This window comes from Primulina huaijiensis, chromosome 13 (genome assembly GCF_012295235.1).
Source record: "Primulina huaijiensis isolate GDHJ02 chromosome 13, ASM1229523v2, whole genome shotgun sequence".
NCBI lineage: Eukaryota > Viridiplantae > Streptophyta > Magnoliopsida > Lamiales > Gesneriaceae > Primulina > Primulina huaijiensis.
Genome location: NC_133318.1, coordinates 19,446,992 through 19,464,319, shown reverse-complemented (window position 1 = coordinate 19,464,319; position 17,328 = coordinate 19,446,992). Strand labels below are relative to the sequence as shown.

At 33.5% G+C, this 17,328-nt stretch overlaps 2 protein-coding genes and 1 long non-coding RNA gene across 10 annotated transcripts; 1 reads left to right on the top strand and 2 right to left on the bottom strand.

Annotated features, from left to right (window-relative positions):
• Window positions 1-8: 8 nt before the first annotated feature.
• Window positions 9-4,981, bottom strand: LOC140991775 (transcription initiation factor TFIID subunit 8-like). Of its 5 annotated transcripts, XR_012177950.1 has the most exons (4): window positions 4,684-4,965; window positions 2,837-2,896; window positions 955-2,302; window positions 9-861 (listed from the first exon to the last, which is right to left on the bottom strand). XR_012177950.1 is itself a non-coding variant. In XM_073461935.1 (3 exons), exon 3 carries the CDS (start codon window positions 4,452-4,454, stop codon window positions 3,336-3,338), a length of 1,119 nt encoding a protein of 372 aa, XP_073318036.1. In that variant the 5' UTR covers window positions 4,455-4,611; window positions 4,684-4,770; window positions 4,874-4,981; the 3' UTR covers window positions 3,083-3,335. The 5 variants fall into 5 exon arrangements, 2 of the variants coding, with proteins under 2 accessions (XP_073318036.1, XP_073318035.1); XR_012177949.1 differs by having other exon boundaries at window positions 955-2,896; XR_012177951.1 differs by lacking the exon at window positions 955-2,302 and having other exon boundaries at window positions 4,684-4,962.
• A 696-nt stretch (window positions 4,982-5,677) lies between these two features.
• On the top strand, window positions 5,678-9,197 carry LOC140991615 (uncharacterized). The gene is made up of 3 exons (XR_012177931.1): window positions 5,678-5,808; window positions 7,933-8,992; window positions 9,071-9,197. It is a non-coding gene; the product is annotated as an uncharacterized lncRNA (long non-coding RNA).
• LOC140991614 (uncharacterized) lies at window positions 5,686-10,909 on the bottom strand. 4 transcript variants are annotated; one of them, XM_073461689.1, is made up of 3 exons: window positions 10,366-10,908; window positions 9,863-10,112; window positions 5,686-5,822 (listed from the first exon to the last, which is right to left on the bottom strand). In XM_073461689.1, the coding sequence occupies exons 1-3, from the start codon at window positions 10,711-10,713 to the stop codon at window positions 5,746-5,748; spliced, it is 675 nt and encodes a 224-aa protein (XP_073317790.1). In that variant the 5' UTR covers window positions 10,714-10,908; the 3' UTR covers window positions 5,686-5,745. The 4 variants fall into 4 exon arrangements, 3 of the variants coding, with proteins under 3 accessions (XP_073317790.1, XP_073317788.1, XP_073317789.1); XM_073461687.1 differs by lacking the exon at window positions 5,686-5,822 and adding an exon at window positions 8,951-9,124 and having other exon boundaries at window positions 10,366-10,909; XR_012177930.1 differs by lacking the exon at window positions 5,686-5,822 and adding an exon at window positions 8,987-9,124 and having other exon boundaries at window positions 9,739-10,112; window positions 10,366-10,903.
• Between the last annotated feature and the right edge of the window lie 6,419 nt (window positions 10,910-17,328).

The window sequence follows — 17,328 nt, the reverse complement described above, 5'->3', positions numbered from 1 at the left end:
TATAACTTGTCTTACATTTTTCTTCTTACGTTACAATTATATCATCACTCTCATACATAAATTCTTGAATAAATAATCTACTTTTCATACAGGTTTGTTTTCTGAGCTCGATAAGAGCTCAAAATTCATACTTGAGCAACTCAAACGGAGCGGCACAAATGTATATAGCAAAGTTGCATTTTAATGTCCAGTGGAACTCAAGCTTTAAAGTGAGGGATCGAAGTAAAGCTTGTGTGTACATCTACCCTACAGAACACGTCATCAGATTTGCAGCAACATCCCAAAAAGGGTCAAAATGGCAGGCACCACTTTTGCTTGAAAATGATGCCTAATAACAATGATTCATGCATATCCCCAGACTTTATAAAATTGTGAAGATCTCATCATAGAGTTAAAATGTAAAGTTTTTTTTTACTACAAGGCAGGCAAAATGTGAAGATTCCCCATGTTCCATTAATAGACTCACATTCGATTCACATCAATCTATATATAGCAGATAAAGATTTCCTGTTGAATCAAGAAAGAATCGAAACAAAAACCAAGAAAGCCATCCAAAAAACTAGTGAAGAAGTTCTCCGTTTACCTTGTAAATTGGGTAACCAAACGATGCAATAGCACCTGGATGACTGGTCATAAAAGATTCACCAAAGATGGGTATTTTCCAGTCATTACGATTGGTAATGCAGAGCCAAAGAAGTTCATCGTAGAATTAGCTTACCTTTCATAATAGGGGTGCTCGAAGCAGAAGAGAAAGAATTTAGATTCGAGCAACAGGGTGTGTTTGCCATACTTTGTGAAGCAACTGACTCCAAAACACAAATTACATGTTTGAGGTGACTTTAACCGAGAAAATGGACATCTCTGTAAATGTCAAAAAGCTGTTAAAAATAACAGCACAGAGCTCGGACAAGATATCGAATCCATATTGTTTACTTGAACGAAATAAATCAGCACCTTGCATTTCTCTCCACATTTCTGCTTTTGTATCACACACATGAAAGTTCAAGACCAGTCCACATTGCGATAAATTATCGTTGGTTTTTCATCCCATCGTGATAGCCAGAAAACAAATTAGAAATGAACCATGTGTTAGTCTTTCCAAATCAGAACAAGACCTTTTCCCCTTCGATATAGCCACACGGTCATTATTGTGTGCACCAGCAGTCAATGCACACAAAACAGCCAATTGAGATAAATTTTAGTGCTTGCACAGGAAACAAGATAATGCATATATCATTCCCAGATGGATGGGGAGAAATCAAACTTGCAGCAACTAAATGAAGGTGAGAAGGACAATTGTAAGACTGGTAACACATATGTAAGAAAAACATGCAAAAATCAAAGAAAGACAGTAAAAAGGAAGGTTAATGGTTCATTGACCATCTGTTTAGTTAGAAAAGAAGAAAACCAAATGTATTCCATTTCTTGTAATTCAATCGATGATTACAGAGGCTAATCACACTATTTCGAAATCACTATACAAAGTTTTGTTTCGGTTGTTGTAACAAATTAACAAGATAAATATCCACAAAATCTATTCATTCTTCCCACTAGATTCCAGAGACTCGTACTCTCATGGATATGGGATTCACTTGCTCATGTTTTAACTCAGGCTGTAATCATTGTATTTGTATGGCCCATTATCACTTGATCCTTAACTTGTTTCGGTAGGGACTTGCAACATGCAAGCACACTTTGATCAAGTTGTAATATAGTCGAATTCCCATAAGGTTAATATTTAATTATTAAAGTTTAAATTACTAAACATAATCTAGAGTAAATTAATTAAGTGACAGGGTAAACTTATGAATCTAAAAAAAATTAAAACTAAGAAAATTTTCCGATTAAATTTAACAATAGCCGATGATAAAAGAAGATTCTGAATTCAAATAAAAGAACCAAAACACACAATGATAAAAATTCTAATATATATTGACACCTATTTAAATTCAGTTAAGTATCAAACTTTCGCTCGATTATGGTGGAATTTCCTAAATTATTGATTAATCTATTTCTAGAATGAATGAATACATTTTTAGCTGACAATCCAATTATTCCAAATTGAACTTGATTAAATAAAAATACATTTAAAATCTATCCGATATTATTTGTAGTTGATTTAATCATATGTTGATTGATTATCGTGGTCTTGATCTAAAAGAAATCATTTCAAAAATGCATAACAAAGCATAAAAACAATGTTTGAGATCCTGATAATGAATTACGAAAAGGAAATTAAGAAAATTTCGACTTGAATGGCGCAATTCCCACTTGAAGTCATCTTCCTCCTCTCTCAAACCGCCTACAAAAATAATTGACAGAAGTCCTCCTTGAATGAATAAGTCGTATTTATAACTGGAAAAAAAAAGCCCTTTTCCCTTCGAAATTGGTAAAATTTGAGTTCTAGAGAAATAAAGATTCTTCCTTATTTTTCTAGATTCTCGAATAGCTTCCCAAATTTTTGCAGATTTAGAATGAATTGTCAAATATAAAATAAAAATACAATAAATCAGCGCAAAATTTGAATATATTTTGCCATATAAGCACAAATACAACAAATAAATAAACATAAAATCATTATATAATTTGTGCTTTATCATACATTCCAACCAACAATTGTAAAGAAGAGAAAAAACTAAATTACAAAAGTTGAGAAGAGAAGAGTGACACAAGTACCTCTTCTTCCAATTATATATTGAGAATTACTAGCTCAAACTGATGATAAATATAAGAAGTTCAGCATTAACTCAATATCTTGGTCTTGGTAAAACGTCAATGAGCTTGCATGAAGTTTCTTAAACAAGGCACATATTGCTTAAAGCATGCTAACACTTACAGTTAAAGCTATCGCTCCTCTTCTACAACCTTCAAATCAGGGTATAAAGGATGAGAAGACCTGTCAATTTAAAGAAGTCTTAATTCCCATTTTAGCATAGTTAAGTGCAAATAACATCGATGATAGATATCATACTTGAAAAGTATAGCACTGTAATAAATCCAGTAATACAATGTACAAATTGAAGTTTACACCACCTACATGCTGAGTAAACTGCGCCAACTAAAATGGGTACACAGATATCTGTAAGATAAACGAGTAAAGATACATTTTCATTCATTGGAAAAATCATAATGTAGACTTACAGAAGAAACTAAAAACACACACTAAATTTTCTCGAAAAATGTCTTAGATTAGGTCCGATACCTGTGTGGATTCTAATCACATTCACCAGCACAACTAACTACAATTTCTAGTTAGACTAACCTAATCAACTGCTATAATCTTGAGCTAGCGTATGCAAATTCTCTTTGACTAAGTCACTCGAGGAATTACAAATTTACAACTGAGGGAGTTCTAGCTGGTTTTCCATAGACTTCCGGAGTATAAACTCAACCCTCCTCTTCTTATCATCTTTTTCATCCTCACGTTCGAACCAGGATGAAGTTCTAGCAGCTGCCTTGTTCTGAATCCTCAAATCAAGTGATTCTCCAAAGACTTTTTTACCACCCTTCAACTCCAGAAATATAGGTTTCCTCTTTTCCGGAAGAAGCTTGTCCCCATCACTTCCAGAATCAAGCCCATCCTTCATTGCCTCGATAGCAGGAGCAAATGTCTCCAATAAAGAGGCACACTTCTCTGTGCGTGACTCGCCGGGAAGCTTAGCATGAACATCAACCGGTAACAAGTTTCTCCCACCGTCCTGCAACGGCTTAACAAGAACAGAATTTTCAATTTCAAACAACTTGGACTTCCCCACCTCATCTGTTTCAGCTAAATCTCCAGCTGAGGTTGCAGCCACTAATGACCCATTACACACCAGCCGCTGCTGCAAGCTTAACAAGGACCTTTCTGCCTTTCTACGCTGCCTTGCCAGCTCGATCATATCTGTACGAGGGTCGGTGTCCCTCTCATTCCATACAGGCGTTTGTATATATGTGTGAGGATCTGGAAATGCAGGCAACCAAACTGGTATATGCTTAGAACTGGGTCTCTCGCCCATTTGCGAGAAACTAGGTATCATTTTCCGTCCCCTGCTCACAGGAAACTGTGGAACTGGCTGAGCAAAAGGTATCTCCTCCGCAGACACCACATACTCCTCGAGCTCTTTGATAGGACCAGAACTAATTACACAATCATTTCGGGCCTCAGAAACACCAGAAAATCCTTGTGACCAGCCCAAATCCACTAATCCTTGAATGACATCAAAGACATTGCACTCGGCCCTACCAGCCAAATTTGCATGAAATTTTGAAGTTTTTCCCAGGTCACTGATGTACCTAATCACAATTCCAGCTAGGGAATCAAGAGCAGACTCGTTGACTCCCTGAAAACCAATACTCTCACACATCTGGGCAACAAATACCCTTGAAATCGCTCGGCCAAATATATTGGTGCCAGATCGAATTATCGGACCTTGGTCATCTCTCCGTCCATCTACTTCACCTCCAACGTTCATATTCAGATTCCCCAACCACTGAGGTCTTATTCAACTCCAGAAACTCAAAAACACTAACCTCATAAACGCAAACACTTCCACGGCAGAACTAGGGCACAATTTATATACATTCCATCCATGTCCCCCTATGAACAGCCACGAAACCCAAATGGCCCAGCTGAAATATCAACCAGTTTACACACATATTGTGTTAATGCGAATAAGTTTGAGTGTATTATGTAATACTTACAAGATATGCAGTTCCCAGAGTCTACCGAATCCCACAAACTTGAAGTCGGTGATGGGCGAAAGCGGATTGCATCAATTGCGTCAAACCCTTGACACAAAATAGCACAACTTTAGGGTGTCACATACAATTGTCGATTCGGAGAATGAAAATTGGGGGTTTACAGATAATACGGTAGAGCTTAGAACCCTACCAAGAAACTGGAAATGAAAGCGTGGATCTGTAGAGCATGTTTGGGGTATTTATGGACGGAGCCATAATCAGGATTCAAATAAATTCTGTTAAAATTATTGTAATTTATTTTTAACAAAATTTCCGTGACACTATTTCACGGTTCAATTTATACGAGATAAATATTTTATTAGTCGATGAATAAACTATTAAAATCAACATGTTTTTTTTTGGTAAGTTGAATAAAAGACTAGATTGAATATCTCGACAATAACATATTATGTTTTTGTATTCCAAATTAATAAGATTTTTTTTCGATATTAATAATAAAATTTTACACCTGTGTTTTTAGAACATGAAATGCATCACCTATGTTTTAGTTCATTTACCTCATTTACAAGGAGTTTTATGACTGATTTTTAAAAATACCAAATTTTAAATACAATTGATTTTACACTGTCTAAATCCACTTTTTTCAAATTTCATTCGGGTGCTAATGAATTTTCCCTTGAAAAATTCGATTGATTTTCGAAAGAATTTGAATTAAAAAAATAGGCAAAATTAGCCGAATGAAAACTAAGAATAAAAGTGATTGCTGCAAATTGGTAAATAATTTAGGATAAATGCTCACATCATTATCATATAATAAATTATAATTTGCATAAGTTTCATCATTAATAAAAAAAAATATCATACCTATCCTCCATTTTTTAAAATAAATAAATGAAAGTAAAACCATTATAAAAACCGAATCAAGTCAAGATTTCTATGTTTTTATAAGCCGTCCAAATAGCTTATCTTCTGCAGCATCCGTCTTCATCCCTCCCCCTGTATCGGCAAAATCCACCGCAGCATCAGTTTCTTGCAACATCAAACAGCAATTTCCCGAATGGGTTACTCGTATCTCTCCGAAATATTTGAATTTCTTGCTATCTGGATCTTTAGCTCTTTCTCTCGGTAAATCTTTGCGTCTGTTTATTAAGCAACGAACTTATGTAAAATGACTATGAGTGAATTGTATCTAAGTTTCTGATAATTTTCCCTGGATTCAAAGTCATTCCAAACTAATACCATATTAAATATGTAATAGATTCATGACAAAAGTTGTTCCTTTTTCTTGATCGGAATTTCATTCAAAACTTGTAATTTTTTTATTGACACTAAATTCTTGAGGGCAGCTTATCTATGAGTTTCTGTAAGTGTGAAAATTTTGAAGTGTTCATTTCTTTTGATCTTCGTAGTTATTGCACTGATACAAATGCATATATCATTGCTGGTTTTACAGTTGTGCAAAATGAATTACACTTTGTAGGAGTAGAGCTGATGACGGAAAAGTGTTAATTCAACGTTCGAAAACTGAATATAATAAATATGAAAATAAAGAATAAATTAGACATTGAGAATCACGTGAAAAACTTCTAAAATTATTAGAATAAAAACAACGATCAAGATGAAAAGAATTCCACTATAATATTTTATGGTGTACAACCGTTCACTGTATTTTAAAGAGAATACGCACTCTATTAATACAGGAGAACAAACATCTCACAAATATTATATAAATAATAGGTTTAAGAAGAAAACTCAAGAATATAATGAATTGATTGAGAATGAAATGATATCTGAATGAGGGAAGGATCTCCTTGTCAATGTGAAAACGCGTCTTTCCGTCTTATTCCTTTGTCAAATATGCATCTACCATCATTAATGTTTCCTGCTGTCATTCATTTATTTTGCCGACATTTCTCCAATAGCCGTCAAACAATTCTCATTTCTTAAAATTGCTTGTATCTTTATTTTTCACAACATAAATTTGTTTCTATTGAACTTTGTTATCTCGTATCTACCCGTCGTAATATCTACAACAATTTAATAGATTGGACAAAATAAGCTCGTCTTGATAAAAAAAAATCTCAAAAAAATCTTTTTTGATATGGAAAATCGGTTTAGGCTGCAACCATATAGCATACTTAGAATTTTAAGAAATTTTAATCCAAGGCTCTAATACCACTTGTTGGTCCACGTGCGAGAACTTGAGATAATAAATATGAAAATAAAAAATAAATTGGACACCGAGATTTACGTGAAAAATCCCTAAAAATTATTAGGGTAAAATCACATACAAGATGAAAAGAATTTCACTATAATATTTTATGGTGTATAACAGCTCACTGTGTTTCTAAAGAGAACACGCACTCTCTTAATACAAGAGAACAAATACCTCACAAATATTATAGAAATAATAATAAGAAGAAGAATAAAACTCGAGAGTATAATGAATTACTTGAGAACGAGATGATATCTGAATGGTGGGAGAAGCTCTACTCCTCGTCAGTGTGAAAACACGTATGAAAACCCATCTTCTTGTCTGCTTTCTTTGTCAAATATGCATCTATCATCATCAATGCTTCATGTCGTCATTCATTTATTTTGCCGACATTTTTCCCACTTGGAGATTTGATTGAGAATCAAACGCATCTCCAATCATCCTTTCAATCTTGTCATTACATGCTGCTTAAGTTTCTGGTAGGCCACTTGAGGATCAATACCACTCAAACTTATCAGTGTTCACTGGCGTTCACTGGCTTAGTCAGAGCATCAGCTATGTTATCTTTTGTATGGTTCTTCTGCATATCAACAATTCTTTCTTCTACTACTTCTCGAACAAAGTGAAATGGGATCACCAAGTGGGAGAAATGTCGGCAAAATAAATGAATGACAGCGGGAAGCATTAAGATGCATATTTGACAAAAGAAGCAGACGGGAAGACGCGTTTTCACACTGACAAGGAGTAGAGCTCCTCTCATCATTAAGATATCATCTCATTCTCAAGCAATTCATTATATTTTTTAGTTTTCTTCTTCTTTCTATTATTTTTATAATATTTGGGAAGTGTTTGTTCTCATGTATTAAGAGAGTGTGTGTTCTCTTTGAAAACACAGTGAGCGATTGTGCACTATAAAATATTATAATGAAATTCTTTTCATGTTGTCCGTGGTTTTACCCTAATAATTTTTAAGGGTTTTTCACGTAAATCTCGGTGTCTAATTTATTCTTTATTTTCGTATTTATTATCTCAAGTTGTCATACATGTGAGCAACACAAAGTTGGGGTGAACAAGCCGGAATTGCTTCCTAGAGTGTTTACAACGGTTATTGATGCTGCTGGTTTCCTTTCAGAGAGTCAGGTGTCGATTTTTACTTATCGTTTCTTCGAATTAAATTCAATTTCTTACATGATTTTTTCCAAGTTTCGAATCCTTTCAGACAACAATTCATAAGAGTCAACCTTTGTTTCTATGATAGTTCTGTCAAATGGCTTAGAAATCAATGCATGAATGAGATGCAACTCTAAATAGTATCATATTGTTCAATTTGATTTGCCGAAAAATAGAATAGCCCTAGAGATTGATGCCCTTGAAAAAGATATAGGATATAAGTTGTGAGTTTTGGCTCAAAACTATATCCTGATACTCCTGGTATGACATCAAATATTTTGGGTTTCTTTCTGTGAAGATTTTAAAAACATAGTGGGGTTTATCTATCTCTTTATCAAACAATTGACACTTTACGGAATGAGCTTTGCTAAAATGATTTTCCCAAGTTATTAGAAGAGTCCATCTTTCTAATATATTCTATATGTCTACACCCCTCGGACAGCTCGATATGGAATTAGATACACAGTCATCAGTCTTTAAAAGGAGACAACTTCGTCGCGACCTAGCACATTGATCTATTGACATTGAGATGTCTCCAACATAAGTAGAATCTTGCGCCAAATGAAAATATATCCAAAGGGTTTTAATGCAACGTGGGATGTGATATCGAACATCTAAGAGTCTGTATTTTCTGATAACATAATGAGATCCACCATTTCAATTTTTTTCACAGGTATAGCGATCAAATATTTCTGGAACGTGGATGCTAATACAATAGTATTCGTGGCCGATCCCACCTTAGGTAGAGGACTAAAACAATATTTTTCTCATCCCCAACTTTTATGTTTATGTTCTTTGTTATTCAACCAAGAAACATATTAAACTACAATGTCGGAGCTTCGGTGGATTTAGACATACCGCGCAGTTTCTGGAACCGATAAGCCGGGAAATACGGAAACGTTTTTTACTGGAGAGAAGGTTAAAGTTCCTCAAGTCACAGTAGTACGGTCAATATTATGAAACTTTTACCGTAGTAAGATAGTTTTGATCTTGAGTAGGGAGAGGACGCATCTATCAATGCCGCTGTCATGGAAATTTCGACCAGCTTGAGAGAACCTGTGGGTGCAAACAACTGCTCAGAAGTAAAATGAAAATCTGTGGTTCTTGGTATTTGTTTCTATGTATGTTTGGTTCTCCTGTACAACAATCTTTTGACAGAACTTCATATACATTTTGTGATACTACCCATTGATTTTCATTAATTTATTACAAGATCACATCCATAAATCATTAATTGTTTGAAGCCTTTGAGCCGGCAGTGTGATAATATTTGTGTTGTTTCTTGATTAAGATGTTTTCACACCATCGGGCGGGAACCTCTGCAACTTTAATTATTGATTCTAGGATCTAGAATTCTAATTTAAAGCCACCCTTAGGATAACATCTTGAATATGCATCCAATGATAGACACTTATCTTTACAAGTGAGGTTAACTGAAAAAAACATGAATCACACGTGTCAGAATAAATGTTTAACTTTGGATACATCTCTACGGCTATTGTCCTAAGGTACCATCTCACTAACAAACACCGAAATTTCGTAACTCCATGTCATAGCAGAAATAAACTCAAATAGGAGAATGTTGTAATGACATCCTGCTATATCCATAACATTTTAGATATATGAAATATTTCCAGGATTTCTTAGTACAAGATCACCTCTATGATTACCTGAACATACAACATCCTTAATACTTTCATCAATCAATCTAGTCCACAAGTGAAATAGGCATATGATTGATCGATCTCACAATGCACAAGCCAAAAGACGCATTTGATCACGCAGTTGGCTTACGCTGAAACGAGGTTCCGGGATCATCGGTACTTGGGAAGACCTGGAGACCCGTGACCATGGCATCTGGTGGACCCCTCCGGCAGCGTTGCTCCATCTCCTCAACTTTATCGGGGTTCCCAGAAAACAGGGCTTCCACAGAGCCATCTCTCCTGTTCCGAACCCAACCCTTGAGCCCCAATTCATTGGCATTGTTAATTGTCCAATTTCTGTAGAATACACCCTGAACCCTCCCCTTTATCATCACTCTTACCTACAACACACCGCCAGAAAAAAGTAAGAAGCAGTCACAAACACATTCATTCTTCAAAATTTTAATGAACTTTTCACCGACTTCATCCCAACTTAATACTAGACATAGTTACAACAAAGGCCCGTCAAAGCTGGTAAAGAATTGATATCATCAACAGATTCTCGGACGAAAAACATAATCCTTTAGTGCAGAACAAATTATCAAAATTGAAGCATAAAATCAGTAGAAATATGCGAAACAGATGATTTCTCACAGTTTTAGCATTTGGGTCCGCGGCGGGTGCATCCTTATCCTGGGAGAAGTTCACGGAGGCGGACATTGAAGAGACGAGAGGAGATAAACGACTTCGGAACATAGGAAAAAAAGGAGCAGGAGGAAGAAGAAAAGGGCGAGGAACCGAAAGAGAAAGAGGAAGAAGATAAAGATGAAGACTGCGTACAAGAGCGAGAAGGTGGGGGAATCGTCTGTGGCAGAGACTAGCATTACTGTCACGGTGGCGCGGCCATGGGAAGTCTGGAAGATTCTTCGAGCAGAGAATATGGGATTTCAAGATTGAATTCGCCATTTTTATTTCAGCTCGAAAGGTTCTGAACTTGAGCATGGAATTTGTGTGGAAGGAATCTTGGGAAAGAGTTATTGTAGGCCGTCGGATTCCTGATCCAGGAATATTGGACGGTTCATGGAGATTCCGTGAAATATGCTCTTAGGCCTGCCACAAATGGGCCGCAGATTCGAATTCAGGGCTATTCCTTGAGGACAACTCACCCAAACTAACATGAAATTTCTATGATTCTAGTCTTAGTCCAGATCCACACATGAAATCCATGATTTTTGGCCCAATTGTTTGGCAGCCCAATTATAAAATTTCAAATACTAAATGCCGGGCTTTTTCACCGTTTACAACAAATTTCGTAACGATTTAATAAAATAACGTAAAAAAAAAAAATTTAACAAAATCAAAGGCAAGTCACGCCTCTTCACTTTTATTATTTTTTTAAAAAAAAAGGAAAGGCAAGTCACGCCTCTTCAAGAGGCGTGACTTGCCTTTAATTATTTTATTTAAATATTGCAAGTCACGCCTCTTCAAGCATAAACTGTAAATTGTTGTCATCATTGATGTCAAGATGCACTTCTACGCAATGTGACTTATCCATGTAGGAATATTTTGTTGACAATTTTAAATTAAATTTTGAACTTTCAATATTTGTCAGACGATATACTATTTCTTTCAACTCATGCAAATTAATAGATCTTGGTATTCGTGTTGCCCTCAATGCAGTGGTACTATATTTTACGGTGTGATGTCCTATAATAACATTACCACCTACGAATAAAAGCACCGGCACACTGTCCATGCCTATAAAAAAAAAAATCAATAGGTCACACAAAATAAAAAGGTAATAATAAATTTTATAAAATTTCAATTGAATAACAAAATGTGAAATATAACAAAATAATACACTATAAAAATTAATTTACATATGCTTTCATTTTTATTAAAAATAATTATAATAATGATGATGATAATGCTTATTTTGTTTTACTGAACAATTACTATCAATAATATTATTATTTTTTATTTAGTAAGTATGTAATAATAAAAATAATTATGATAATAAATTTCATACTAAATAGGAAAAAAATTAATAGTAAAATCATTTATATGTATATTTTTTAAATAAAGTTTTCAGAAATAATAAATTTTATTTTAGTTATGTAAAATAATAATAGGTCCTATTAAATACAAATTAAGTTAATAATAAAATCATACTACTTATTTTTATTTAATAAATTAATAAAAAAATTTATAATAATAGATTTTATGTTATTTGTGTAAAATAAATCAAGCGTAATATTTTTTTTATAACATACCTAAATAAAACAAAAACCATAAGAATTACAATTGTAAGTGTTATTTTTATTATAAAATAAAAAATCGTATTTCTTATTTATATCTTACAAGTTAATTATAATAAAATCATATTTTAATAATAGTAAGTTTTCACAAATACGCACGTGGAATAAAATAATAATTAAATAAATTAATTATACAACTGATTTTATGTTTAATAAATTAAGAACAAAAATACAATATTTATACTAATAAATTTTATATTACTTGTGTAAAATAAAATTGTAATACTTAATTTTTTATATGCTACCTTTATAAAACAACATCAATAATAATTATAAATAAAATCAATAATATTATAAATAATACTTTTTATAATATAAATTTTTGATACTACGCATGTCAAATAAAATAATAACATATGAAATTAATTGTAATATTTATTTACATTTAAGTAATTAAAAACAATATTAACCGTATTTATAATAAAAACATTTATATTATTGGTGTAAAATAAATAAATCATTACACTAATTTTTTTATATACTACCTGTATAAAACAACAACAATAAGTATTTTTATTATCATTTGCATAATATAAATTAATAAAAATAACTAATAATACATAGAGACATAATTAAACATTTTAATCATAAACTCAAAACGTACGATGATGACAAATTGATAATTTATATTCGAATAATCAAGTAAATTAATTTAAATCAACGCATACCTCAAATAGAAGTTCAAAATCAAAATTTTATCTGCAAATATATAATTACAAATAAATAAATTAACGATTTTAATCAAACATTAAACCACAAACTTAATTTAAAACATATATACCTCATCTGCTGCAATTACTTGATAAAAACATCGAACGAAAATCTACAGGAATGAACAATAAAGATGCATTTATATGCAGAGAAACGAAGGATGATAGAAGCACAAGAATAATACATTTGCACCGAGGGCAAACATATATAAGCAAATTTTCATCAGATAAAAAACACACCATGTTAATATTTATCAGTGATACATCACATCACTTTATCACGCAAATTTTAATTCAAATTTTTTTTATCGTCTTCTTTGTAAAAGAAAAAAAAGATGCATGCATTATTGAGTATAGGGGTTGTCAGTATTTCACATGCCACGGTTCTTTGCCGCAAACGTCCAACAATTATTTTTAAAAAAATTCAACAAGTCAAGCCTATTATTTAAAAAAACAATTAAAGTTTTAAAAAAAAATTAATTTTGCAAGTCACGCCATTGGAGATGGCGGGACTTGCTTTTTAAAAAAAAAATTAATTTTGCAAGTCACGCCATTGGAGATGGCGTGACTTGCTCTTTTTTTTTAAAAAAAAAAAACAGTCACGCCATCTCCAATGGCGTGACACATTAGTTTGTTAAAATTTTTTTTTTACCTTATTTTATTAATCTTTTATCATATATGTTGTAAACAATTAAAAAGCCCATCCTGTAAAATATTAATGATTATTAGTTTGACTTTTTCTTACATTCCGAGTTGATTATGACTATTTTTTTGGTTATATGAGTTCAAATATTTTTTTTTTCTTTTAGAGTTCAAATATTTGTTGTCATGCCCGGCTCATGCTCGTTCAAATGTGATTGTACAATGGATTTTTAGAGCAACTAAAAGTATCCGTCCTCATTTTACTAAATTTTTTAACTCAAATTAATTACTATAAATATCCATTATAAGTCAATCTGAACAATTTTAACTTTTATTTTCCACTAATGTAGAATAAGGGTATCACGATTGTTTCATATAGTATATAAAAATGGTATGAGAATATTTATTATGCAAGTGTATTTTCAATAAATCCCGTATTCCTTGCATTTGAAAACCGAGGTTAACATGTATAAATAAGGGAAGGTTGTCAAATAAAGGACGAGGAATCTTCTTCTTTCAGACAAGAAGTCATGCGTTACGTCACATTATGTTTATATCCATCCCAACATTTGGAAATCATTTAACATTAAAAAAAAAAAATTGTTAAAAAATAGGAAGCGCATTCAACGCAAATTCTTTAAGTAAAATTTTGTGGCTTTGATAGCAGCCTTTTGGAGACATCAAATACGCAGTTTTTGACTTTGTAGGTTCGCCCAAGAATACTGACTTTTGATCTCGAAAGCAGTACTATCCCGCAATGGAGCATGAATAGGCCCATATTTGAGGCTGATGATAAAAAATTTCACGTTAGAATTTTGTACCTATGAATTATAATATCATGTTCAAAATTTTAGGCTAGTGAAATATAATCAAACAAACCTGATTGATGTAGCCAAAATAATATGTCACTTGAAATGGGATAAGTCGAAGGGATGCGGGAATGTCGGATCCACGTGTGCAAATGTCGCTTGTGCAAACCATAAGAAAAATAATGGATCGTCATGTGTGTCACGGATAGAACGTTAGAGGCGTCGAGGAAAAGACTCAAACTCTCAAATCAGCGTTACGTACCTAAAATCAGATAGAATAATAATAGAAGCTTACAAAAACCAAAGATGTCAAAATGAGAGAATACCCTGCAGAAGAAGAGATGACATAATTATAAAATTCTTGATGTGGACCCTTTTGTTGGGTTTAGGTCCTATATGGGCCTAAATATATATAATTCCAAAAATAATATTATTTTCTCGAAGGATGTTATGTTGTGGTGATAATATCGTCTATGCATTTTTTCCAAATTCAAGCGAATTGATGTGTTTGCGATTACAGACTTAGAGCCTCATTTTAGAAGTCATTATATTGAGCCATGTTGGTGTAAGTGTTCTGACCTTCGGAATTTGAATTGCTACAGCATTTCTGGTGGTGTTGATCTTTCTGACATCCAAGAGTTGATCCGAGACGGCAATTTCGACAGTTTGGACTCTTATCACTTCCATAAGTTGAACCGGGACGGATATTCTGGTGGTGGTGATTTAAATAACTCTCAAGAGTGGAATTTTTCCGCCATTGTTGACTTTCGTCACATCCGAGAGTTGAACTATAAGTCGTCTTCTAGCCAACCTTTTGGTGTAGTGTCATCTAGTCCACTTTTTTATGGTAGTGCTTCTCAAACATCCCTTTGTGGTGGTGCATTTCGTGCATCCATGTGGGGTGATACATTTCGTGCTACTCCATGGGTAGTGCATTATATTCCACCTCTTGTGATAGTGTTTTCGATACAACCCATCAGGGTAATGCATTTTGAAAACATCTTGGGTAGGGTCTTCTATGCATCACCTTGGGGTAATGCATTATGTTCCACCTCTCGAGATAGTGTCTTCGATACAACCCCTTGGAGAGGGTCTTCTATGCAATTCCTTGGGGTAATGCATTCATGCTACCACTTGGGATAGTGTTTTTTCTGCAACCACTTTGGGTAATATATTCCATGTGCTCCTTTGAAGTAGTGTTTTTTATGCAACCCTTTGCGTTTTTTTTACTTTTAATGCATTGCAAGTTGCATTATTTTAATAATCGCGATGGCTCTCTCCCAGATTATTTTGTAGTTGTTTTGACTTAATTTATTTTTTAGAGTCGCTATGCCTTTTTCAATATATTTTTTTATAGTCGTTATGACTTTTTAATATATTTTTTTTATAGTCATCATGATTTTTCGGACCTCTTACAGGGTCGGCAGTTTAACTTTTGGTTGGGCTGGCCAGACCTCTTATGCTATGTTAAATTTTACCGACAGATCGGGCTTATGAAGTTTGAATTAAGCGTTCGTAGATGTGAGATATTATTTCTCTTGTATGTCAAAGTTGTATTGATACAATGGTAAAAGATGACGAATTCATTGAAAATCATATTTAGTGAAGTTACATCGAAAATGTTGATATAATACATAATAACTAACGTAAAGATCGACAATATGTTAGCGCCCTAAGTTTAAAATTTTTCCTACTTGACTGGCGTCACCCCTGGGTCTACTCTGAAAGGATGGAGCACGTATTCAGGAGTTGTTCCTTACGTTTTTTGCGTTGCCTCAAGTAGGCCCCCAAGTTACTACATCAATGACGCCTCCAACGCTCAAATTGTCTTATAAAAGTCTGTCACAATTCATCTCTACTTGGCGGTTATCATAGGACTTTTCCACAAAAAATTTCGAGTATCGATCCTTGTTGAATCAGCTTCTCAACTTCAGTGCGTAAGCTGAAATAGGTATATGTGACCGAGTTGAGCTTCCACAGACGGCGCTAAGCTGATGTACCCAAAACAATATGTCATCTAAAGCAGGTGTGCAGAAGTCACTCGTGCGAATCCTAAGAAAATTGTGGATCGTCGTCTGCGTAACTAACAGAACAATAGAAATGTCGAAAGTAGTTCGACGAAAACATTCCGACACTTATCTGAAAACCTCCAATGTTGAAGTCAACACTACCCAAAACCCGAGATAATAATAATAGTTTACAAGATGCCACAATGAGAACTTACCCCTCCAACTGAGTAAAGCTGGTATATTTATAGAATTTTTTATGTGATTGAACCATGTGGGCTCTTTTGTTGGGATTGGTCCTATACGAGCCTGACTTAATGGGCTATGAAACATCACATGCCCTTTGTTGGGCTTGGGCCCTATGTATATCTAACTTAACGGGCTTGAGCTTTTCCAATTTAGGCCTCCAACACACGATTGATCAGATGTTTACAAAGCCTGATTTTAGTTTACGAATATTTGAAGCAACTCATAACCCATAGCGATATTTAAATTTTAACGAAAATGGATCTTTATATACAATAGANATATATATATATATATATATATATATATATATATTGACATGGTTTTAAATTCAATCGATTTATTTGGACGGATCTATTTGAAGCAAGATATTAATAAAATAATAGAATTCATGATTTTAAAGGAATTGCTATTAAAGAGTTTATTAAAAGTAAATATCTGATTTTTCATCATTTGAAATTTTAAAGGTGAGATTTAGTTCAATCAAAGTAAGAGATTACTCACGATTGTGTACATGTCGTTAATTTCATGTCTATGGCAGATCCATTTTTTAAAAAAAAATAAAAATCTATTTGGCGATTAATTTTTAACGAATTAAAACTAGTATTTTTGTGAAAACATTAAAATTTATTATTATTTATTTTTCATCCCCGCTGCATTTGCTGGTAGCTAGCTAGGTCTATTTCCTGCCCGCATTTCATGTACTGGACATTAATGATGCAATCATATATGACATGATGTATATGTATGTATCATGTATATATGTCCTATAGTTACATACATGGGGAACAAGCCAAGATCGAAGGTGGTACTGGTAATTTGCTGAGTCAGAGGAAGTGGAATTAGGTCAAATCTGATGAAATTTCTTTGTCAATTATATATTATA

Coding starts and splice junctions, on each gene's coding strand:
- LOC140991775 (XM_073461934.1), bottom strand. CDS start 4,454: ATGAACGTTGGAGGTGAAGTAGATGGACGGAGAGATGACCAAGGTCCG.
- LOC140991614 (XM_073461687.1), bottom strand. CDS start 10,713: ATGCTCAAGTTCAGAACCTTTCGAGCTGAAATAAAAATGGCGAATTCA. Junction 10,113..10,365: donor CGGACCCAAATGCTAAAACT/GTGAGAAATCAT, acceptor GGTGTGTTGTAG/GTAAGAGTGATGATAAAGGG. Junction 9,125..9,862: donor TCCCGGAACCTCGTTTCAGC/GTAAGCCAACTG, acceptor TTGCACCCACAG/GTTCTCTCAAGCTGGTCGAA.